The sequence below is a fragment of the Salvelinus fontinalis genome, chromosome 6, assembly GCF_029448725.1.
Source record: "Salvelinus fontinalis isolate EN_2023a chromosome 6, ASM2944872v1, whole genome shotgun sequence".
NCBI lineage: Eukaryota > Metazoa > Chordata > Actinopteri > Salmoniformes > Salmonidae > Salvelinus > Salvelinus fontinalis.
Genome location: NC_074670.1, coordinates 36,415,520 through 36,440,174, shown reverse-complemented (window position 1 = coordinate 36,440,174; position 24,655 = coordinate 36,415,520). Strand labels below are relative to the sequence as shown.

Sequence of the window (24,655 nt, the reverse complement as noted above, 5' to 3'; positions counted from 1 at the left end):
GGCTACACACCCACCCTTCCAACCAGCAGGGAGGTCACAACCCTACTACCCCACCCTACCTCACTTCCACAGCCGCCCAGCTCCTCTCCCCCTCTCCAGCCTCTGTAGCCCAGGACATTGGCTCCCTAACTGGACCCCTGTGAACCAAAGTGCAGCGAAGTCCCCCCCCGCCGAGTCACGTGATAGTCTGGTACAGTAGTTATACACACACAGCACCATCCCACTGTTATTTAACAGACAGACACATCAGCAACCTGCACAAGGTCGCTCCAGAGCGTGGCGTATCAGCACTGCAGCCTCACACGCACATACTCTGTCAGAGGACCATCACATTGTGCTGTGGGACTCAACCACCGGTAGCCAACATCCATCAACTGCATCCAACTCTGTCTGACTGAGAGGAAGCTTACAGAGTCAGGTAGGCGCAGTCAGGTGTTTCGGTGAGGATTGTAAATGTGTCATAAGTAGATGAAGAACTACTATATCATGTTTTGAGAAGACTTGCGTTAGGGGTTGAATACCATCATGTTACATGGCCATCTGAGGTTGAGGATCACTGGTATAGATATTTAAATGGGGGGGGGGGGTTTCCTGGTTGCTTAATGAGTTATAAAATCATCCATGTTATTTGACTGTCTTTTTTATAGATTTTATTTGACACATGACAATTACTTTTCAGGTGTGCCTAACTATCATTTATCAAGTTTACACGGTAATTGGGATGGACTAACAGAAGCCTATTTGACTGTATTTAGAAAAGAAATGATATAACATTTTGGATTGAGAGATGCAACAAGTTGATCAGGTCTCTTCAAAGATAATTGAGGCACTTTGTATTTTTCTTACTTTACCGTGCTGTACATCTTACCTAAGACGACATACCTCATAGGATTTAAAATGTCAATTCACGTTAAGTTGTATACCCCCTTTTCTAGCAATTAGTGGTACAGTACAGTATATCCAATATGAAGTTTGGTGTTCTTTAGTTTTTCTTCTTCTAGCAAGTAATCTGTGTGAAACTAACTTGATTGCAATTATTTCCATGTCTTATTTTACAGTCAACAACATACTGAAACTTTGCCAGGGTTGCACAAGGAAGAAAAATAGGAATGGTCTTTTTGTCACAATGATTATTAATGTAAAGTAGAAATAATGGCTGGAGATTGGTTACAGCTGTACAATACCAAACAAATTGAAATGCGTGAAATACAGTGTGGATGATGTTAGAGCTTTTCCTTGAAATACATGGGGTAGTTGAAATGCAATTGCCATTGCATTGCATGTTTAATGTCAAATGGAGATTAATGTACTTTCTCATCAGTCCTCTTATCACTTTGTCTTTCTCTTGTATAACTGTCTGGGGTACCTTTCATAAGAGGTGAAGGACAAAAACGAAATCAGATGCTTTTAGCACCATCTACTGGTCTACAGGCAAAATGTACCGTATATTCAATAGCGTTTAAGTAGTACCATAGGCCTACTTAATATTGTTGTTGATTTCTACTGAACATTTGTTGTGAACGGTTAAACAAAAATGACATAGTTCAAATACTTGTTTCATAAAACAGAGTTTTCCACAGTGACGTGTGATTTTTATAAATGTCTGTATTTTGACGAAAGTGCACTTCACAGCCAATTCTTCACTGTGAAGAAACATCAATATGTTCACTCTAGGCTGCATCCATCTGGTTTTTGGCAAAAACAAAGCAAGTTGTAAGAGCTTGAGGAAACACCTGCTGTTTCTCTTAGGGGAAAATAGAAAAACAATTAGGTAATAATCCTTTAGTATTGCGGAATTTTTGTTATTGCATGGTTTAAATTGTACGCTAACATGGGTAACTTTTTCTCATTAGACTGGCTCACGTGCTCCAGCTACACAATGCAGCGTTGCATCCAATTAGCCCAACATTCATCTGAATCAGGAGACAATCATTAGACCAGAGCAAACTAAAGAAAATGTTAGCTGACTGAATCCCTATGTGAGAAAAGGTTAGAGGCATGATGTACTCCAAACAAAGGATTGTCGACAACATTCCAGGTAAACGCTGCAAGGTGCCAACTCGATTGGAAATTACCTTTTAAATGTCAGGCGCGCTGTAATCCGGTTATGGCTAGTGTAACGGATGTGAAATGGCTAGCTAGTTAGCGGGTACGCGCTAGTAGCATTTCAATCAGTTACGTCACTTGCTCTGAGACTTAAGTAGTGTTGCCCCTTGCTTTGCAAGGGCCGTGGCTTTTGTGGAGCGATGGGTAACGCTGCTTCGTGGGTGACTGTTGTCGATGTGTGCAGAGGGTCCCTGGTTCGCGCCCGTGTCGGGGCGAGGGGACGGTTTAAAGTTATACTGTTACATTGATGCTGTTGACCCGGATCACTGGTTGCCGCGGCTTTTGTGGAGCGATGGGCAACGACGCTTCGTGGTTGACTGTTGTTGATGTGTGCAGAGGGTCCCTGGTTCGCGCCCGTGTCGGGGCGAGGGGACGACGTAAAGTTACAACTCCAACATTGATGCTGTTGACCCGGATCACTGGTTGCTGCGGAAAAGGAGGAGGTTGAAAGGGGGGTGAGTGTAACGGATGTGAAATGGCTAGCTAGTTAGCGGGTACGCGCTAGTAGCATTTCAATCAGTTACGTCACTTGCTCTGAGACTTAAGTAGTGTTGCCCCTTGCTTTGCAAGGGCCGTGGCTTTTGTGGAGCGATGGGTAACGCTGCTTCGTGGGTGATTGTTGTCGATGTGTGCAGAGGGTCCCTGGTTCGCGCCCGTGTCGGGGCGAGGGGACGGTTTAAAGTTATACTGTTACACTTGAACCCCGGCCAAAATCGTGTCATGTCAAATGAACAATTAGAAAAGATCAACAGCGCAATATGATTGTGACAACATCTATAGGCACCCTACTAGAGGGTAGAACATAGATGATAAACACATTGAATGACTCTCCAAGGAGTCAAGGCTGTTGGAGAGACTGAGAATATGGGACTGTGGGACAGGAAGAAGATTGAGCAAACAAGTCAAGCCCGCTTTTCATGTGTTTTGGGCGTGTTGTCTTACAGTAATGTCATAGACATTACAGATACACTAAGTGGTCAAAGTAGCATATACTGCATTTCCTTTGAGTAGGTTACTCGGGGGCACAGTAACAACTTGTTTCATCATCAGCCTTTTAGGTCAGTGCAAAAGGAAACCTGTACTGGAAACTAGGAGCAGTGACACTGTTAGTAGTGTCACGTCTCAGGTTACAATCTCCTAAAACCAATCTGGAGTAGTAGGAACTGCCCTCTGACATTCTGTTATGAATACACAGCTTCTTATGACTGGTGTGTAGTAGAGTACTTGGCAGCTGCCTCTACCTCTCTCTCTCTCTCTCTCTCTCTAACTCTCTCTCGCTCTCCCTCTTTCTCTCACGCTACAGCCAACGTTTTATGTTTAGAGGGGCAGAGCCAAGGGCATATTTTCTAGGGGTGGAGGAGAGGGGGAGGGTACAGTAGTTGACCCCTCCCCCTGCTGCTACTGCAACTTGCTCTAGTGCTCTCGGGGCTGCAGGGAGGCGGAGCTGCAGAGCACATGGCAAATTTATTTTTCGAACGAGGCTCCTTTAAATCCGGGGGATTACGGCGTCATAGACAAGAGGAGCCTGTGTACTTCCTGTTCTGTCAATTGAATGGGATACACGGAAGTCGTGAGTGTGTATGTAAGAGCGATAAAGAGGGGGGAGGGAATATGAACTGAATGTACACACCTGCCGGCTGATGGAATAATGCTCTGATCACAGTGGAGTGCGAAGTTACCCAAGAGAGAAGGAGATATAATAGGCAGTCCCACTCCATCACAAGGTAAGATTATCATTCGTCTGAGTCTAAGGGGAATTAGAAAATAATTCCACAAGCCTCTAAATCCATCTGCTCCACACTGAAGCTGAGCCAGTTTGTTAATTAGGTAACATGGGATAGAGAAATAGTCTAACCAATAGTATTATTGGTTTGACTATTTCCTCATCACTCATATCCCATGTTGCCTACTTAACGAATTGTCTCAGCTACAGTGTGGAGCAGATGGAATTATTATGTCTTCCGTGTAGGATGGATTCAAGCTGAAGAAGAACCAGGAAGAGAGGAACTGAGTTACTGTGAGCATATACAGTAGTTCTGTAAACTCTTAAGTTTGTGTGTGTGTGTGTGTGTGTGTGTGTGTGTGTGTGTGTGTGTGGTATGTAAATAAGAACCGTGTTTCTCTCTGTTCAGACACTGAGTGAGGTGACTCATCAACTATTCAGTTAGAAGTTGAATTACAGGCAACTATGAATCAGCAGAAGTCACAGTAACACCCTCTTACCATGTTGTACTTGCACAGAAAGGGATGAACTGTAGGTTCAGCCTGTGTGTATGGGGCTGTTCCGAGACTAGTGAGTTTGTGTGTGAAAGGTCAGGTACTCTGTGCCAGACTCAACATTCGGGGGGGGGGGGCTACTGAGTCTGAGTCTTATGGTCACATACTGTGTAGCAGACAGGCTGGCAATTGGAACCAATGACAACGTGGGTGAGAGGATACCCGCACCAACACTTACACATAGGCTAACCTCGAGGAGAACCAAGGGAACTAAGGACATGGGTTCATATAATGTTGCCATTGTGATGATGTTGCAGAGCTGAGAATGGGTATTTTGATTTAGTTCTGTGTTCTGTGTTCCGGTACAATTTAATAGTTTTTGGTAATTATGCCTTTCAGCACCCCAACAAATATCAGTTCATGTTGTTCACTAGTTTGCTCCAAATGGGGGAGGGGTGGTTGGGTTGGAGGGTAATAAAGGAAATATATATTTTTTAAAGATATGAATGCATGTATTTATATATGTGTATGTATGTATATATTTGCAAAAAAATATATGTGGGATTGGAAGTGATGCAGACAATTGCATTGATGGAAGCTACAATCTATCTGCAATATTAAAGCTGATTTATAGCCCCCCCCCAAAAAAAATCCTAATAAAATATCAGTATTATGGCAACGTATGTTGTTGCATTTTAATCATGAAATTGTGCATTGTTTGTGTGTTTCAGGTCCTTTATGCAAGTTGTGTACTGGCTGTGCCCCTGCCCTTCACCATGACTCTCCTAACCCACGTGCTGGCATGCCTCTTTGGCATGGGCTCCTGGGTGGCCATCAACGGGATGTGGGTGGAGCTGCCCCTTATCGTGCCCGAAATCCCAGAGGGTTGGTACCTGCCCTCTTACCTCACTGTGCTCATCCAGATGGCCAACGTGGGGCCCCTTTTCGTCACCCTCATGCACCGCTTCCGCCCGGGCAAGCTGGACGAGCGGCCCGTCATCTACTCCATAGTGGGCCTGGGCGTGGTCGCCACCTTCCTCCTGGCCTTCTTTTGGAAGCACACGGTGCCCCTAGCGGGCGCTACGCATAGTGTCCCCCTCCTAGTGCTCTGTTTCCTACTCTCTGTGGTGGACTGCACCTCCTCGGTCACCTTCCTGCCCTTCATGATGCGCCTCGGGCCCCAGTACCTCACTACGTACTTTGTAGGGGAGGGCGTTAGTGGCTTGGTGCCTGCCGTAGTGGCTCTGGTGCAGGGGGTGGGGGTGGTTCACTGTCGGAATGCTACAGTGGCTAGCTTAGCCAATGGGACCTTAGGTATTAACTCCACGGTAGAGGCCAGTGGAGAGCTCCAGGCTCAATACCAGCCCGCTAACTTCTCGGCCCAGGTCTTCTTCCTCTTCCTCAGTGCCATGATGGTGGTGTGTCTGGCCGCCTTCCTCTTGCTCAACCACCACCCGGCCGTGGCCAGGGAGAGGAAGCGCGAGCACTACTTCAACAGAGGCCTGGCAGAGAAGAGTGACCAAGCCCTGTCCCTGTCTCACAGACCTCAAGAGGAGAAGCCCATGATCAACTCTCCGGATGGCCACCGGAGAGCCCGGCAGAGCACCTTTGGGACGGGCTTCTACAGTGGGCTGGAGGTGACGTTCATCTTTGTGGTTCTGGCCTGGGTCAATGCCCTGACCAATGCAGTGCTGCCCTCAGTGCAGTCTTACTCCTGTCTGCCCTACGGGAACCAGGCCTACCATCTGGCGGCCACCATGGCAGCCGTGGCCAACCCCGTGGCCTGCTTCATCGCCATGTTCCTGCCCTTAAGGTAAACCCAACTCTTGATTAGCATAACTGACTGATTAATCATTTACTGAACATAGACTCGCAGATCTATGCAGTCACCAGTGAAGGCTGTTGAAGGTAGACATGGGGTGGAGTCATTGTAATGGCTGGAATAGAATGACTGGCAGTCACTGAATCAAGTTGACTTCTCTAACAAAATACAGAATAAACAGCATTAAATAACATTGTACTGTCTCATCCTAAAACATACAGTAATTCAACGGATCATTTAAGTAATCGAAACGCCTTGAATTTTCCAACCCACTTCCTCAACTCACCTTCTATCTCTTCCTTGTTCTTTTTTCAGGTCATTGGTGCTGATTGGGCTTCTGACAATAGTTGGGACAGGGTTTGGTACTTACATCATGGCCATGGCTGCACTGAGCCCCTGTCCTCTACTGGTCCACAGCGCCTCAGGAACCGCACTCATAGTAAGGCTCTTTCTGTTATTACGTCATGAAATAGAGGGAATACATGTGTTACGTTGCAAGATTGCTGATAACATCTGAACACAACGTTACGTCAATTTGGTTTCATTGGGCCATTGAAAAACGACATGTTTCTGAGTGAAAATGGGACGTTTGAGGTCAAACAAAGGCTTCCTAAACAACAGTAAACAATCAAACTCATGTCCATGCTATTCAGTATGCAGTTAATGATCCTCTAATGTACTGTGAATATTGACACAATGCTAGTATTTTTGTTTGTAATGTCTATCTACTCTCTGTTGTAGGTCATAGCCTGGATGTTGTTTGTCCTGACCCTCTCCTATGTGAAGGTGATCATTGGGGTGATCCTTCGGGATGAGGGCCACAGCGCCCTCGTGTGGTGTGGAGCAGTAGTACAGCTTGGTTCCATGCTAGGTGCCTTGTCCATGTTTCCCTTGGTCAGTGTCTATGGACTCTTCAAATCAGGGGACCCTTGTAACACCATGTGCACAAAGTAGGGATAAAGCTGTGGCTTACTGTTGAAACTCACTGTAGAAAAGAAAAGTTGTTGACACTGTTAATGTATATTTCATCATGCGAGTTTGCCTCTTTAAACTGATTTTGACGTATCTAGTCTGTCGCCAAAGCAATTACATATCTCCCTATGGTTCCGGAAGGATCTCTTTGAAGCACATTCTCAGATTAGAAACTAAATGGCAGCAAACCGTTTGTGTTTGTTTTCTGTTGAAAAAAGTTTACAAACTTACGGTCTTATTTTGATCACCTTGTTGGCAAGATAGGTTTTTCTGCATTGCAGGGGCTTTAAAACGTGTAGTGTATTTGAGGTTTAAAAAGGCTACTGAAGTTTGCAATTTCCACTTTGACATTTCAGACTTTATTCCCTATGAGACTTCATTCCCTATGAAAATTCCCATGAATTATAATCCACATAATAATTCACATTTCCTGTTGCTGCAGGATTATTTTCCTGCTGTTGCAAACTGGCTCAAATTAAGATCTGAAATATGTAAAATGTGGGAGGCCAACTTTTATTGTTACAAAGACCACAAAGATGCTAATATTTTATTGCTAAGCTTTCTACAATTCTTCTTTAAAAGAAGATGAATGCCTTTTTTACATGAAGGGTAATTAAGTATAGTGTTATAAAAGTGATGGTTGGAAGATGTTACTGGGACAAAACAGTGCCTTCATTTTGGAGTTTCTAGCACTGCAAATGTCAACCAAAAGGTAATTTATGTTTATTCTTTACCCGTCTATGTTTTATGTATTTTTTTTCAAAACCAAAATTTGTCTTACATGCTTTGTATACGACCTTACTGCAGTTATAATGTAATGGATTGTCATTATGTATGGCTCAAGTCAATAAAAATGTGTATATATATGTTTTGTATTTCTCTTATTAATTGCTGACCTCATTATCAACTTTCTGTAGTTTATTTATCGCTAGCATGGATATAAAGCATCACTGTAATCCTAATCATACTTCAAACCTTCGCTTCCAGAATTTGACCAGTAGGTGTCAGGCTAGGATAATGGTAACACAAGCTGAGCGTGAGATCTGAACAGAGCAGGGGTCTACATCCTGGCAAGTAGCTCAGACCTATGGATATCAATCTAACTGCAAGATCTAATGGAAAAGTATTTAGCGATGAATACAACTTTTTAAAATGTATTTTTTTCCTTCACACTGCTTTCTTAAGAAAGCGTGTATAGTTCATTTTGTGTAGGCATGTTTCTGTTATTTATTTTGTTATTTATTTAAATTTGAGTCATGTACAGTAGCTAGATTATCGGTGCGGACTTACAGTATGGTTAGGATTTTTAAAATTTATTGATATACATAACACATTTACTCACATTAATGTTACCATGAATATAGCCCTTTTATATTAAGGCCATATTCAAGATCATTTTATAAATATCACTGTATCACATTTATCTTTTTTACGTTAGTCATTTTCTATTTGCCCTTCCGTCTGCTCTTTGAATACATCCTGAAATTTCGCAAAGTACCGTAGGAGTTGTGCATGTCTCTTGAGTATTGCCCCATGCCACTAAGAGTCATGTCTCGATCATTTCCTGAATCTCACCCACTCACAGTAACTTAGAGTTCTCAGTTGATGGGTGCAGGTGTGTGCTCCTTTTCTCTACAGACCCTAAAGATAGAGAGCACCGAGGAGCAAAGTCATAGCCTGATTCAGGCCCCAGTGGATTCGTCATCTCCTGTTGTCTCATATCATACATATGCTCTTATGTCTATTTGTGGCTTTAATGGTTTAAGTGTGCAGGGGCCCATCAATAACAGAGGTCAGAGAACTGTAGGTGCTGAGTAACATATGCACGGATTTCTTTGATTTATCCTCTTTGTCGAGGGAGCCCTGGCCAATTAGGATGCTTCTTCTGTGAACGCTATTGCTTCTGTGAATGTGCAAACTGAAATGCAGGTGGACTGCCTGACCTACGGGAAGGTGGGTGCTTTGGTGAAACCGTCATTGGAGTAGCAATGGCCATCTCTCTCCTATTGTCTCTCGAACCAAATTTCTCTCTCAGTCTCTCCCTCTTGACCCAAATCTCACACTGTCCGTTTCCCTCTCTTGGCTCCCTTTGATTATGCGTACAGCATACGTTGTGATCCTAATTTGAATTGAAAACATATGAGGGGAAATCCTAGCTCCCGCTGCTCTTTAACGGGCCGATGTGGGATTGGAGAATGCTGAGAATGATTGAATTTTGTGTTAAGGCCAGGAACGATCAGGTCTCGCCTGGCGTTATGCAATCGACCATTCTCCCCTCACAACGCGACGTCTGGTAAAAGCCAGAGAGGGAGGGCTGGAAAGCCCGACGTCTGGACGAGACCTAAAAGGGATTTCTCTAAATGATTCAAGGCAATGCTAAAGGAATGCTGAGCGACCAGAGGAGCCAAATGAGATTTGATTCACCACTTCAAATGCAGAGACTCTGGAGGCGACTGCTTTTAATATTGCTAAATGGATTTTTTTACACCGTGATGCTTGACACACTATATTTCCTGACGGACGGAAACATATGGTTCCTATAGGAATCCTGCTATGCACTTTTATTGATACGATTATGTCATGTCTGTTTTCGTTCCACTCTTTCCACCTGCTTGGCCGCATTTGAACGTCTTATTGCGCAAAGGCCGGCTTACTCCCAGGCCTTAAAATTACCACTTTGTCCAAACTCATCAAAAACATTTTTATTGCAACCTCATACTATCATTTTGGGCCCGTTGGGGAAGGCTAGAGACTTTTCCCCCCCCGTTTAGCCCATTACAGAGTTGTCTTGACCTTGGCTACTATTTTCGTGCGACAACGTACGGCGTAATCAAAAGTTAAAAGCAACACAAGGTAGGCACCTAGCAAAAAAAACACAGCTTTTCTGATAAAACATTCATATGGGCTATATTATATATCAGGCAGGAAATCATTGGAGATGACAGGGTTGCCTTGCGGTTAAGTCCAGTATGGGTTCTACTTCTAACATCATCTTTCTCCCACCCCTTGTCAACCAATTGTAGCTGACTGACCTACATCAGGAGTGTACTATCATTTTACTATATGTATTTTTTGCAATACTTCATAAAATAAATGACATTTGTGAGATGAATTAAATGAATGAGTTAGGTACTCTACGAGTGACAAGATTTACTGCTCTACCATTTGTGAACCATGAGGCCACACACACACACCATACACACACACACACACACACACACACACACACACACACACACACACACACACACACACACACACACACAGTCCCATCACAGAGAGTGCAGGGGCTTCTGTTAACATAATACTCAGCTGTTATGAGTTTTCTGTGCTACAATGCACACAGTAGGGACTATGAAACAGAATGTCCGAGCTGCGGTCAGAGAAGGAAATACCTCTGTGTTTACTGGCTCTCTAAAACGTGGAGGCACTTCCTTGTGAGTCCTCTGCGAGTCGTCTGCTGAAGGCCTAGAAGCAGGGCATTCGAAACCGATTTGAGATGGATCACAAAATGTCTCGTGAGGGGAATTACTGGATCCCAAACGGTACCGGGTGAGGAAAACCCTGTTGGACCACAGAATGTGAGGAAAAGTAAACAGTTATTGATGACAGGAAGTGAAGGATGACACTAAGTTTTTAAGTTACTTAAATGTTTTTGCTCTGTGTGATATATTTTCATGAAGGTAAGACTAGGGGCTCTATTCAATCCGTATCGCGGAAGTTCAGCGTTACAGTGTGATTGACATTTAAAAGGCAATGTTCCCGCGTTAGCCGAGACTGCATTCACGATAAACACTGCATATGTCAGCTCAATCAGAAATTACTTTTACATTTCTATCGCTTCAGCGATACAGATTGAATAGAGCCCTAGCCGTTCACTAAGCATTTTATTTCCACGTCTAGCACACATCTTTAGCTAGTCTGGCTATGCTGATTCTCTACACACGGAATAAGGCTGCGGCCAAAACGTGTCCGTGCAGAGTAATTTGGATTCATTGAAGATTATTTTCTGGTGTCCTGTCCATCTCATTTACTATATTCGGACAGTGAACCAGACTAAAACCTCCTGTTGAGAAGTCCTATAGTCTCCTCTCTGTCAGGAAGGCAATCCACCAGGGGTGTGCCGGCAGGTCACCGCGAGGTCACGCCAGGCATCCATTAGAGTGCTCATTTAGTGGATTGCTCCTTTAAGAGGAGGGATCGGCCTGTTAAGGCAAAGAATCATTACCCTTCCTCCCGCCCCCACCCTGCTAACAATCAATACAGAGGGATCATTAAAATGAATAGCTGGACATTCCCCTTTCCTCCGGATCCTCATTGTGAAATCAGTGTCAGGGGATATGAAGCTTGAGCCGAGAGAAGGCGTCTAAAAGCCTCCAGTGATTGTCATGAAGTCATCTTAAGCCGAGAGCCCATTGCTGAGAGAGAGAGAGAGAGTACTAAGCACCCACCTGAACTCTGACTAGCCCTGCTTTTAGCCCATTAAGAGCAGCCCACGTGTCTGCTGCTACTGTAACATCAACACAACTACATAACGTATACAGAACTGTATGGTAGACAAGCTTGAGTGCAAATAGTAGCGTCGATGACTGTACAGTATGTGTGTGTTTCAGGGGTTTTCGCATGAATTTAGTGCACTAAAAAGGAATCAGAAGGGGATATCGGAATTAAATGCATTGGATCGATTGACACACTGAAACCTTATGATAATATCAGTAAATGGACTCTTTTTGAATGATTTTCAATTCAGGTCTCTTCAAGCACAACAGTATGTCCTCGTCAGAATTGTTTGAATCCTTGCATGACATTTCCCCTCATCGCAAAAGAGAGAAATAGTGAATCAAGTTGAATAATTGCAGATGAAGAAAAGATACGCACACAGTTTTTCCAGTCCGTCTGGCTCTGTCTTTTTCAGTGTCTCTTAAAGTCACTTTTAAAAGGGGATTCGTCTTTGTGACCGCAGTGATGTGACCATGTCAGTGGGTCATCTGTTGGGCCTGTCACGTGTCCAGAGGGCCCGTGTGGAGAGAGAGAGTGCACCTGTGGATCCCCCAGACACACTGATGCACGTACGCATGCACACGCGCGCACGTGCACGCACGCACGCATGCACACACACACACACACACACACACACACACACACACACACACACACACACACACACACGCGCACACACACACACACACACACACACACACACACACACACACACACACACACACACACACACACACACACACACACACACACACACACACACACACACACACACACACACACACACACACACACACACACACACACACACAGAGACCCTATCAACCCTCCTTCCCCGCTCCCTATGAGGGGCAATATAATCATTCATTCTCTTCACGGGCAGTAGATGCTGATCAGAGACCAGCATTAATACCGCCACTATCCTGCTAAATTTGCATAACGACATACCCTTATGTCTCTGTGATCATGAAGAAAAATATCCATGCAGTTTTCTCCTTTACCCAAAACAGAAAAACATCAAAAACATCTCTATTGCTTAGAATGACAGATTATCAAAGTCCAACTGTATGCATGGTCAAGCAATCATCTCTTAAAGCATCTCTTAAAGTCGCCCCCATGGCTCTCTCAACATGCCCTTCATAACAGAGGTAAGTTATATCCCGGATTTACGATCTGCAGATGGCTGGACTGGAGGAGAGGAGAAAGAGAGGGCAAGAGCTGAACCCCTGTGCCTAGCTATGCATTCACTTTATAAAAGCAGAAATCAGGGGCTCAGTGGGAATACAATGAGAGAGGAAGCGGAGCCATAAAGAACCTGTAAATCTACCCTCTGAAACGTCTTAGCAGTGCCCCGTGCCAGGTGAAGGTGCACGAGCGCCCCAGGGACCAAATGGCACGAGCTAGAATCATTACGATTTTCACTGGGATCTTTTTTCACTTACAAAGGAAGCACATAGAATCAAGCCACGTAGCAAATCTGTCAATTTATCTCACGCTGTCTTAGGCCACTTCATCAATAAATGCCCTATAACATGAACATGATAGGACCACTGCTATTTGTTTGTCATTTAGATTTTTCTTCTAAATCAACTATATGGGTCCTCTAATAAAATGATACCGGTTTCAATGATTACTCAACCGTGTCAAAGGGTAGCTGGCTCCGTCAGAGGAAGATCTAGGTGAGAGCGGGCGGCAGGAAAAAGAGGCGTGACTGCGTCTGTAAATAGAGGGGCTATTTTGGGACTGCCGTGGGTGTACAGGGGAGCACCGCCCAGGCCTGCCCGCCTGACTTCTGTCACTATGACGATGGGCCATTCGGAACTTTGCTGCTAGATGGAAAAAGTCAGGACTGGCAGGTGGTACACAGGAGCGTGGTACAGCTCCCTTGGTGAGAAACACTCTGCCACTCCCATAACCACCCACTCCACACATGCAAAACCTTACTGTAGGCTATACACGTCCTTGCAAAGACATACACCTGAAGGAAATGCATGTTCATTCGAGTATAGCAGCTAGCCATGCTAGTCAGGTCAATCTAAATGAAGGTAAAGGCTTGAATCTTGGATCAATGGCTTGAATTGCATAAGAAGAAGAATTATGACCAAACATTGCCTGCTATTTGCAGTTCATTTATGTAAATACCTTGTTGCATCTCCACCCCACCACCCCCAAAAATAACTGCCTATCTAAAAATTCTAAAATATTGTCCATATATTTTTATTGTATTTTAACATTTTGTTAATAAATAGGCCATATATGTAGACTACCGTATTGTGCCTTGTAAGAGACCTTAGAGGAAATTAATGCATCATCAGAGTTTGCATAAAGCCATGGTAAGATAATTGAATTTGGCCCATACACATCAAGGTCCTGCTGTGTCCATTTCAAGCTTTATTAGGCATATGGGGACAGGTTGGAACCATCCAAGGTTTACCATGGTCAAATACTATAACACAAGAAAACCAAAAGCTGTTGAGTTATAGAGAAAGTCTTAAACTAAAGCATAGCCATATGGAGCATGGATGGATAAGGCAGAGGACGAGTTCAGTGTGCTTAGAGAGATGCATTTCGTAAGTAATTGATTCTGTATCGCTGTATGGAAAATATTGTTTCAGTGTTGAGGGTAAATTAGATATCTAAAAATGTTATGTCATTCCAGACAGTCGGAGGGATAAAACACCATATAGGATTTCTGGTAATGATTTGTGCCAAAAGGAAAGGGTTTTTATAGCACACGCATAGATTCATGGACAATACCATCTGGTAAAGACAGCAATATAAAACAGCTAGAGGATCACTTTATGTGTGTTGTGTGCGTGCGTGTGTAAAATGCTCAACGTAAAAATCAAACTAAAATCCTAATAACAGCAATGCACAGGTAAGTATTGTCATTATTATGTCATTTATTCATTCATTTTTTTTATAGAACACATGGAGTGTACATAAAACACCATTTCAATTTCCATAAATATTTCATATCAAAGAGGAAATATGTTTCACCTTTGTGCCTGGATAGAAAATGATTAAGAGATACAATCACGTTGTAGCAGAGAGACAATAGAGAATAAGGCACAATACATCAATCTGTTACATAGAGCCATGCTATCATATAGTCCACATGTATTCATGAAGCTAATTAATGGTATAGTAAAGCTAAATCATATATATCATTAGTATTCTCTGCATGCTGAAGAAAGACGTTCTACTTGACGACATAGAAAAAGATTGCAGATCTGTCATCCTTTAGAAGAAGAGACCCCCCGTAGCTCAGTAAGGGCTGCCTGTCCTATCATACTAAGTATATGAATCTAGATCCTAAAACATTTGGTCATGACGGAAGAGAAACCTGTGCTGCTACTATGGTAAAGTGCATTACATACTGACTGAAGCCTACTTAGCCACTGTCTCTAACAGTAAAGAAGAAGCTTGAACAATAATTAGGTAAAATCCTTTGATATGAGGAAATCAATTATTGCCGAGCTGAAGGCTCAACCCTTCTCTAGCTGTATTATACAGGCAAGGGGAATACGATTTAGTCTTAGATAGTCCTTATCGTCATATGGTATGTACATGCAAACCCAGTTGTTCTCCTTCGGTATGTGTAGTAGGCTCTTTCCTGATGGTCGAAGCATTTCTGAATATTTTTTAAAAAGAAGGGAAGAGGGAGAGGGAGGCCAGAGCGGAAGGATAGAAGAGGCACTAGGTGTTAAGACAGGTGCTAGCAACGAGGTGGTACATATTGGATCATCAGAAAAAGGAAGACACTGGAGAAAAAAAACGAGGCGCTAAACCGCAAAACTGCATATTAGATTTAAGGCATACACAAAGTACATTTCAAATACATGTTTATACAAAGAATATCACACACAACATTCCGTATAAATGGACAAGGACATAATAAAAAAAAACGGATACACAAATCTAACCTATACACACGTCCCTACTTCTTTTCCAGCTATTTTTAGTTTCCCTGTAAACGAATGATTGAAGTGATCGAAATTACATTGCGTTCTAGTCAGTGAGTGATGTTGTAAGGCACCGCCTGGGTTGATGTGGTTTGCCAGGACGCTCTGATCAACATACGACACACCCATTGGCTTGTCCGTATATTAGAGTCCAACACACATAAAGAAGAGGTCATCAGTAAAGAAACAAGTATTCAGTCTTACTGAGCTGTTTGGTCCATGGAAGAGCAAGAGTTGTCATTTAAGGCAAGTGTAGTAATTGTCAGTCCCTCCCATTATATCTAAGGCCGTCTCACATTATATTATAACATTTGTTCATATGGAGCTTTGCAGTTTCCTGTCAATGACCACCAGTCGACCAATCGTTCTGCAGCGTCACGAGGGGCAAGCGAATCAGGCATCTTGGGAAATGTAGCAATGAGGAAGTGGTAATGTGAAAGCTCTCTGTTAAGGGGTTCCTCATGTGGATATAGGAGCTTTGGTTTGTGGTCCCTTTGCCTCTGTCCCTTTTTGTATCTGCAGAGAGTTTATGTACTGAGATGCACTGAGATGCTGGACAGGTCGTTTCGGATGATCTCATTGACTGTGGAGACAAAGGGAGAGATAGTGTTACTCGAAAACCCATCCAAAACATACCTCTCATTATAACATCATCATTGTCACAATATTCATCCTCGTCATCTTCACCATCATCACCACCATTTTCTGCGGCTGCACCTGTACCACATGATATTTGGTGGTTAAAAGTTTGTCACTGTGATTTCTGCAGATTCATGTAAGAGTAATAGCTCCACTTTCTCAATAGCAGCACAATTGCAAACTGAAAAATATATAACTCATTCTAAATCTCTTATGACGCAGCAATAAAATTGTTTTTCTTTAAGAATTTTCAACGAATCGCCGCTGTGGGACTTAGACACAATTACACACTCACACACACCCTTATTCTCTTTCTTGTCTTTCCTGTTCTAGATCCTGTGCCCTCGTGTTTCCCACAGTCAGGCAGACAGAGAGCAGTCCCCTCTCTTTATCTGCTGTGTGCTTTGGCACATTGGGGGGGAAGTGACTGACCCGGGCCCTAGGACTGGGAGCAAACAAGAGGCTCCTCAAGGCACAAGAGAGAGAGAAAGAGAGATAGATAGAAAGACAGAGAAAGAGACAGAGAAAGAGAGAGAAGGGCCACTCAGTCTGGAACTCAGTGAGGTCACTATCCACATCATTGGAGGCGGGAAAGAAGTCAGCACCCTCCTCATATCCACTCTGCACCCACAGACCAGGGCAGACTGGGCAGACTAGGCCTACTTTATCAGCTCCTGGCCCACTGGACAAACAGGCATACAGTGGAGACAACCTACCCACACAGATATCGCAACCCCCCAAAACACACAGACACAGACATCACCACCCTACACACAGGGAGAGAGGAGGGGGGGACCAAATGAGGGCACCCTTTCATTTATTGTGGCAGTAGAAGTGTTTACATGATTTAATACTCTATTCTCCTGGTGTTTCTATGAATATGAATGTTTATGGACATGAGTTGTGATAAATTAGTTCAGTGTTTTGAATTATGATCGACTGAAACAGCTTGGTAGAGGTAAAAAAAAAGGAAATAATTCTGAATATGAATGCACGGACGTATGCACACACACACACACACACACACACACACACACACACACACACACACACACACACACACACACACACACACACACACACACACACACACACACACACACACACACACACACACACACACACACACACACAGACAGACAGACAGACAGACAGACAGAGTTGGGGCTCACCTCCCTTTCAACTCCCACTGGAAAATGTCAACCTGAGCCAACACCACGGGCTGTTTTTACCAGTGATTCTGCTCTGGGCTAAACAAGCTTTTACACGTTGGGGTTATTTTTAGTTACGCCTCCTCGGGACAAAAGAAAAAGGCACACAAGCGTGTTACAATTAAATGATCAAACTTTAATGCCAGTCTTCAATTCCATAGTTGTGAGAGAAACAAGAAAGTAGCTTAGGGCAGAGAAGAATTGTCGAGGGAGGGAAAATCCAACACCTCAGCGGCGTATGCCACAAATGAACCTTTTCTCTGAGAGAAAAGCAGTAGCTTCCTCTCTTCTTGTCAGTCAGGATAAAAACACTGACATCTCAACACCCACGTATTAACCACACTGTTGTTTTTCTACGCTTTATCAACTAATATTTTCCACTTTCGAGGCGCAGGAAGAAAAAAAAGAAAAATTGTACAGGTAGTTCAACTGAACTGCCCCTGACAGCCTCCTGTCTGAGCCCTGTTGACGTTCAGAAAGCCATCGAAACAGGATGTGGACAACTTTTACGCCACACAACTATCACAAACAGTTATTTATAACCAGCTAATGCCCTCAATTATCTGTATCTCAAGGGGAAAATATTCATTCTTAGGTAGGCCTCACAATAATTGACTGACCAGGGACAAATTAGTTTGTATTCGTGTTTGGTGTTTTACTGTGCTTAGAGCTCCCCATAAGATGTCATGTGAAACTTTATTGTATTATTCAAGGTCCACTCTATTATGAAGTCTGTCTCTAATTATATACCCGTGTTACTAGATAGGGGCTGTCCTAAGTTGTAGGCTAGTATCCAGGTTAAGGCGTCAAGCCCTGGATCTTGTTCATGGAAATAGCTTTGGAAATGGCGATGGAAATGGTTTCAAATAAAAATCGACGTTTCTCATTGGACAAGTAAAGGTAGTCCTTCCTTGTTTCAGGCAGTTTTCCTCCATGTGGTGCCTAATGGACATGACCCAGTTGTATTACTGTACCCTAGGCCACCCTGTCTAGTCCTTGAGGAGAAACACATTCTTCTGAGGCGAGGAAAGAAGGGAAAAAGGGGTCAGGCTCGCTCCTCTCCTTGCATTCTTCTTCCATGACGCAACACTAACCCGGATGACGGTGCTTTACTCACTCTCACTCCCTCCATCCACCTCACTCTCTCTCACATGAAGGAGGCGAGCATGAAAGCACAAGTCAAAATGGTGAGAAGTCCCATTTGAGGGCGAACATTGTGTTCGAAGTGGAATTTTGCCATAAATCAAGGCAGTTCAAGGCCTAAGACCCTATCAAATATGCCCAGCTGACAAAATGGAAAAATGACGATACTTCACGCGGATGACAATGTGAAATCTTTGGTAGATAGGCAGTCAGTATCAAATGTGGTTGCGTTATATATAAAGTCATATTCATTTAGGTTCTGAAAATATTATTGCAACCACTACAGATGTGAATGTGTGACTCTCCTTGGATCAAACTTTGATTGATGACAACACTACTTTTGTCTTTCCAACCTGCTTGACAAGCTTCTCAGCAGCATCGGAAACTTATTTTTCTTTCGGTTCCGGTTTCTCATGTATGGAAAGCTATACGTGTGAGAAGTCCTTTTGTTGAATAAACAAAAACAGTGGAAAATTCAACGGAACATATTCCACTCATGCAAAACAACACAATCCTCAACAAAAAAAACAAATAAAAGATGCATCCTTTATTACCTTAAGTACCTGTAATCGCGTCCAAACCACAGCCATCGCTGTCAGCTTGTTTAACAGCTCATTTTGGAAGTGGTGAGAGTGACAGAGGGCTGAATCTCAATTGTGGCCCTTTGATTTCTCACCTCCTCTCTCCTCGCCTCTTTCAGAGGGGAGAAAATGTTGATTTTCTCCTACAATCAGTATGGTTACATGCACACAATAACCTGATTACTGTGGCTAGTCAGATGAATATAATAGTTTGCTTAGAACATTGACACATTTTGCAAGAAGAACGATTTCCCTAATAATCCTGTTTACATGGACACATCTGAATGTAGGCTACCCGATTGGGACACAGTGTAGAAAATCAACAGATCAAAATAAACCTTTATACCACAGAGAAGCCTTTTTGATTCTAAGTTTCCCGACATATAACGTTTTGTGAAAACTCAACTTCTAAGATTCATACTTTCAGTTTATCGAAACTCACTCCACTCGCGCAAAAGAGGGAGGCTTCTGCTACTGCTGCTGGCATGTGCAGATCAAATACACAGTCTGGAACCCTGGTTAAGCTGTTTCCATGTCCTAATAATTCAAAAGATGACTCCGAAAACCAGGTGTTTAAATCGGTGTGTGCCTACTTCGATTTTGACCGTACGCCGATGAAGGTAAGCAAAGTGTTTGCTTGACTATTGCTATAAATCAGCCTACTGCCATAATCCATTTTATATTCAAATGACTTACTGTGCATGTAAACGTACTCTATGTTTGGAGAAGGAGAGAAGGTAGCATGGAAATATAGTGTGTCAATGAAGCAGACACCGCTCCTACCCGCCTCTATAATTATCCTGCTGCAGTACGTTCTATGTGTTTGTGCGGTGGGGAGTACACGTCTAACCATGTTTCTACGGACGGACAGGCAATAGATGGTTGTATCTATGGGATTGGCTTGGGTTGGGCTTTCTAATCTCTCTGCTACAGTACATCAGGGAAGAAGCCGCTTTCCCTCCGGGGTGTGGCCCTACTGAACAAGTGTATAGAGAGCTCTCCAAGGTACTCTCTCTGTCGGCATAAACAGTCATTAAAAAGACTTCCCTCATCTCAAGGAGGAGCTACCAGGCACCTCTGAAAGGGCCCAAAGTGCAGAGCAGAGGGACTGCAATGCCATATAATTAAATTTCAAGCTTTGACTAAATCATGTTTGTCAGTTGTACATGAAATTAGAACACAGCACCAAGTGAACCGAGAGGTTCAGATTACAGGCTGCTGTTAGGTTAAGCTACTGTAATGTGCCTGAAATGGACGCCAAGGCAGTAGGCACCCAAAAGGTTAAAGAGCTTGTCATTGTTCAATTCTGATAAAGACCGATCTGAGACCAACAGCGAAGTCCATCAAAGCAGCAGTGGAGCAATTTGGCCCTATTTTGATTGCGTTATCGAGGCAGAAGCATTATGACTTCATTTGGGCGAGGAGAACGCGCCACCCGAGCTCCCCCAGCCAAACCTGACCCGCGCGGGGAATTGAGTTAGCCGAGGTTAGCAGAGAGCGTTGGCGTCGGGGTTCGATAACATCCAGGCTATCCTCTGAGAACAGAGGATAGCCATGTGGTTAGAGGAGATGGAGAGGAGAGCCTCAAAAACACTTGGTGGTCCCTGCAAGCGTAACCCGATTCCCCCTTTACCCAATCAACGACTGGCAATGACCTGGCAGCAGCGTTGACTTCGCTTCACCTTCTTCCTGCTCAACTTTCTAAACATACCCTTTGAACTCTGAGTTGTAAGCGTTGTAAGAGAGGCATCCTCTGCTTGGGAGTTTCTATTCTCTCCGGTCTCCGGCTGCCCATGAAGGAAGGCATAGCTAACTTCCTGAAACACTTTCACAGGGTGGATAAACTACATTAACTCCAGTGGTGTTAGGGTTAGAGACCTCGGTGCTGTACATAGGCGTACTCTTCCTCTGCTTACACTTCCCCGGGCTCTCGAGTGCCCCATCATGCCTTGTCTGAAAGACGAGCACAGCTTCCACCTATTGTGTTCTGGCTCCATATGAAGAAGCTGATCTGAATCATAATGGTCATTCATATCCACATGGAAACGCACCGGCACGGACAAGCGCACCAACACATACGAACAGCATCCACGAATGCACGCGCGCACACAGACACAAACAGGCACACACAAAGGAGCACGCATGCAGACACACATGCAAACCATGGCATGGAAATCCAGATGATTTAGGAACAATAGCGTAATGCAACAAAACTACGCATTTACCCTTCTCTATTTCAAAATACTGTAATAGGAAGAAGAGGGGAGTACAGCCATTTGGATACGCACAAAACAAATGCTCAGCCTCGTTTGAACTCAACGTGTATGTGAAATTGATTTGGTGAGGAAGCTGAACTGGAGTTTGAAGCTGCTAAAGCGAGACAATTGAATTTCGTGCTACATATTACTTTTGTTTCCCTACAATATCAAATCCGCTCTCGGTTTCAGCAGAAACGCTTAATGGACAATTTGCAGCCTCCCACGCAGGGCTGCAACAGCTAGAGGGAGAGGCTGGATGCACGTCACCCAGTCCTCTTCTCTTAAGAATCTGTCAGAGCCAGTGTTGTGAAAGGGTCAGAGCATGCAGACAGGTACACACATACCCATGCACGCACGAACACACAGACGGACAGACAGATAGACAGACAGACACGTGCACTCGCAGCACACACACACACGCACACACACACACACACACACACACACACACACACACACACACACACACACACACACACACACACACACACACACGCAGCACACTCACGCACATGCATATACAAACTCATCCCTATTGATAAACACAGTTGGACACAGAGAAATGACACTAAGCTAATTCTTCATCGTGATCGAACACTTCATAAATTTGTCTCAGACTAGCAGGTAGACAACAGAGACTGACACCCTGGGAAGCCCTGTGGGCGTAATGATGTGATTATATGTGCAGATGGGGATATATCATCCCCACAACTCTGCTAATGTGTGAAGCCTGCCTTTCCCCATGTGGAAGCACTCAGCCTCACGACTGACCGGAGGAGACGAAAGAAAAAGTTTTAGTGTGTGGGATAGAGAGAGCGGAGAGAGAGGGCCGGGGGGGGGGGGGGGGGGGTGTAGCTGGAGTCGACTGTGAGGGTCTCTGCTCGTGTTTTACAACCCTTCCGGCAGCAGCTGGGCCGCTGCGCAGACGTTGCTGTGTGCCCTGGGCCTCGGCCAATCCGCTTCCTCCACTGCCAAGGTGCACACCAATGGTAAGGGGGGGAGAGGAGTAATGGTTAACAGAGGCTGAGCCACGCTGGCAGAGAGAGGGAGAGAGGGAGTCCTTGGATCTCCAGGAATACTTTCCTCTGATGGCTGCTACTGCTTGCAGGACCTCCGAGTATTGCTCCACGGTGGAGAGCAAGGAGTGGGGAGACAGCGAAGATAAAGTGAAGTGCTGCTCTCATCTCATCTCCACCTGTGTCTTCCTACGTGAGTCTCTGATGTGCTCCTCATCTCAGACAGCTTGCTTTATTGGTCTCCGAAGTCAGATGAAGCCCGCTCGTTGCCAGGCTAAACGGATGGACCCCTAGAGAGCTAGCGAGCGTCTGCTCTGTGCTCAGCCCAGACGGAAAACACCAGGCAGTAGCCAGAGGGCTGCAACCGCCGCCTCGCAGACCGAAACAGGCTGAAAAACAATAGCCAGCCAGCCCAAAATTACACAGCCAATCTAAAAACAACAGCCTTTTCACTGAAAACCACCCGACACTGATTTGCTTGTTTTGGCAAGGCACTTTCTCTTTGATCTCCCATGGTGTGTTGCTACTGGTGCCTCTCCTCCCTATCTTACTTCTCTGTGAGATGCCGCCGCCGCCCGTTCCTCTCCTCCTCTCACTTCCTCTAAGGCCCTGGGGGCGGTGGGTGTGTTCGCTGGGGCCCTTCTCCGGGGACAAGGCCGGGGAGGTGTTTACACGGCTAGGGCTGCTCTCCTGTGAGCTCATCATTGACGGACTGAAATTAGTCACTTGATCGTCTTCACTGTGCCCCCCCCCCCCCAGTTTCTCGACTACTAATAGCACAAAGTAAAGCAGCGGGAACCAAGATCTCATGATATATTTGATAGTCAAATTAAACCGGGGCGTTAATCTCCTTCTGCATGCTATAGTATACGCTGTATGCGTTTCTTTACGCGTAACGCTGCAATAAAGTGCAAGCCCAACCAACCACAACGTCTACAAATACCTGAGTGAGAGAGTGAGTGAAACACACGCCTGCATGGTGGAGATATTAAAGGAGTCGGATTTATAAAGTTGCCTCATTGACTTAAGGTTGCATGCTAAAATAACGATGGCCATCAGACACGCCCGGTCTGATTGATACCGAATTGGAAAGGCATGAGGCAACAGTGGCTAAGGCGCATGGATTGAGATCTCCCTTTTTGAAGATGGCGGAAAAAGCATTGACATATTGAAGCTATCATACTTTGCGAGATTACAGCCACCTGAGTGAGAATTTGGCCGTACACCTGCATATGATGGGATTTATGACATCAGCATTTGTATTCTGCCTCTTTAAATCACCTGTTCCCTGTCAGTTGTAAAGTGGGATTTTTGGAATCCACGTTTTATATAGAAAACCACATTCCCTGCATCCAAAAAGGCATACCTCAGTGCAAGTTTTATTAGACCCTATCTATCATAGACATGAGGCTTAGAGCGGTACATTATCGTTTGAGTGTGTGTGCGCGCGCGCGTGTGTGTGTGTGTGTGTGTGTGTGTGTGTGTGTGTGTGTGCGTGTGCGTGTGCGTGTGCTTGCGTGCGTGCGTGCGTGTGTGCATGTGTGTGCAGAGAGCCTGGCGCTTGGCCTTCGACTTGGCCGTCGCTCTTTCCATCCCGGGTGAGGAGGTATGAGCTCTTGTTCTTTTGCAATCTCTTTCATGCATTTACAAAAGGGAGCCTTTGAACTTGACAATATAGTCCTGGAGCGACCCATCCCAATGCCAGCAGGGATACCGTCTCAATCTGCCTCGCAATGTTGGATATACAGCGAAGACCTTGCCACGAGGAACTTCCAGGAGTCACAGCACATCACAGCGCAGCACTAAAACTTAGACGAACGGACACTAAATCCACGAAAGGCTCAAGCAGCGCAGAGAAACTCCTCCTGTCTCCTGTCTCCAACACTCCTGCTGGGATCTCGCAGCTGACCTACAAGGTCAGACTTATATTTACTGTAAGTCTCAGATCTGATTCACTCTCAGTCCACTGACCTGGAATCTGCTCTGAGTCTACACTGTTTTAAATCTTCTTCCACCTGCTATGATTGGTAGACTGAGAGGCAAAAGGGTCAACTTAGGGTGACTCATGGACTTACTTACCTGGGCTAGGGTTAAAGGGAAGGGGGTGGGGTGGCTTGGCAAGTCCTCTCCTCACGTCAACCTCTTTTTTGATTTACCTAGTGTGCAGACAGACAACCTTCTTACATCTGGAGGTTCTGATCCATCCAGCCATCCTGGATACTATA

At 44.5% G+C, this 24,655-nt stretch overlaps 2 protein-coding genes across 5 annotated transcripts in view; one reads left to right on the top strand and one right to left on the bottom strand.

Annotated features, from left to right (window-relative positions):
* The first annotated feature begins 152 nt into the window (after positions 1–152).
* Positions 153–7,983, top strand: LOC129857772 (riboflavin transporter 2-like). 3 transcript variants are annotated; one of them, XM_055926324.1, is made up of 5 exons: positions 2,817–3,830; positions 4,076–4,123; positions 5,055–6,136; positions 6,461–6,584; positions 6,887–7,983. In XM_055926324.1, the coding sequence occupies exons 3-5, from the start codon at positions 5,100–5,102 to the stop codon at positions 7,097–7,099; spliced, it is 1,374 nt and encodes a 457-aa protein (XP_055782299.1). In that variant the 5' UTR covers positions 2,817–3,830; positions 4,076–4,123; positions 5,055–5,099; the 3' UTR covers positions 7,100–7,983. The 3 variants fall into 3 exon arrangements, with proteins under 3 accessions (XP_055782298.1, XP_055782299.1, XP_055782297.1); XM_055926323.1 differs by lacking the exons at positions 2,817–3,830; positions 4,076–4,123 and adding an exon at positions 153–418; XM_055926322.1 differs by lacking the exon at positions 4,076–4,123 and having other exon boundaries at positions 2,818–3,830.
* Positions 7,984–14,520: 6,537 nt separating this feature from the next.
* Positions 14,521–24,655, bottom strand: part of LOC129857770 (nuclear factor of activated T-cells, cytoplasmic 1-like) — a 65,992-nt gene continuing 55,857 nt past the window's right edge. For both annotated transcript variants that reach the window (XM_055926320.1, XM_055926321.1), the window contains one exon: positions 14,521–16,165. In XM_055926320.1, coding sequence (XP_055782295.1) covers positions 16,110–16,165 — 56 coding nt within the window. In that variant the 3' untranslated portion in view covers positions 14,521–16,109. The remainder of the gene's footprint in view (positions 16,166–24,655) is intronic.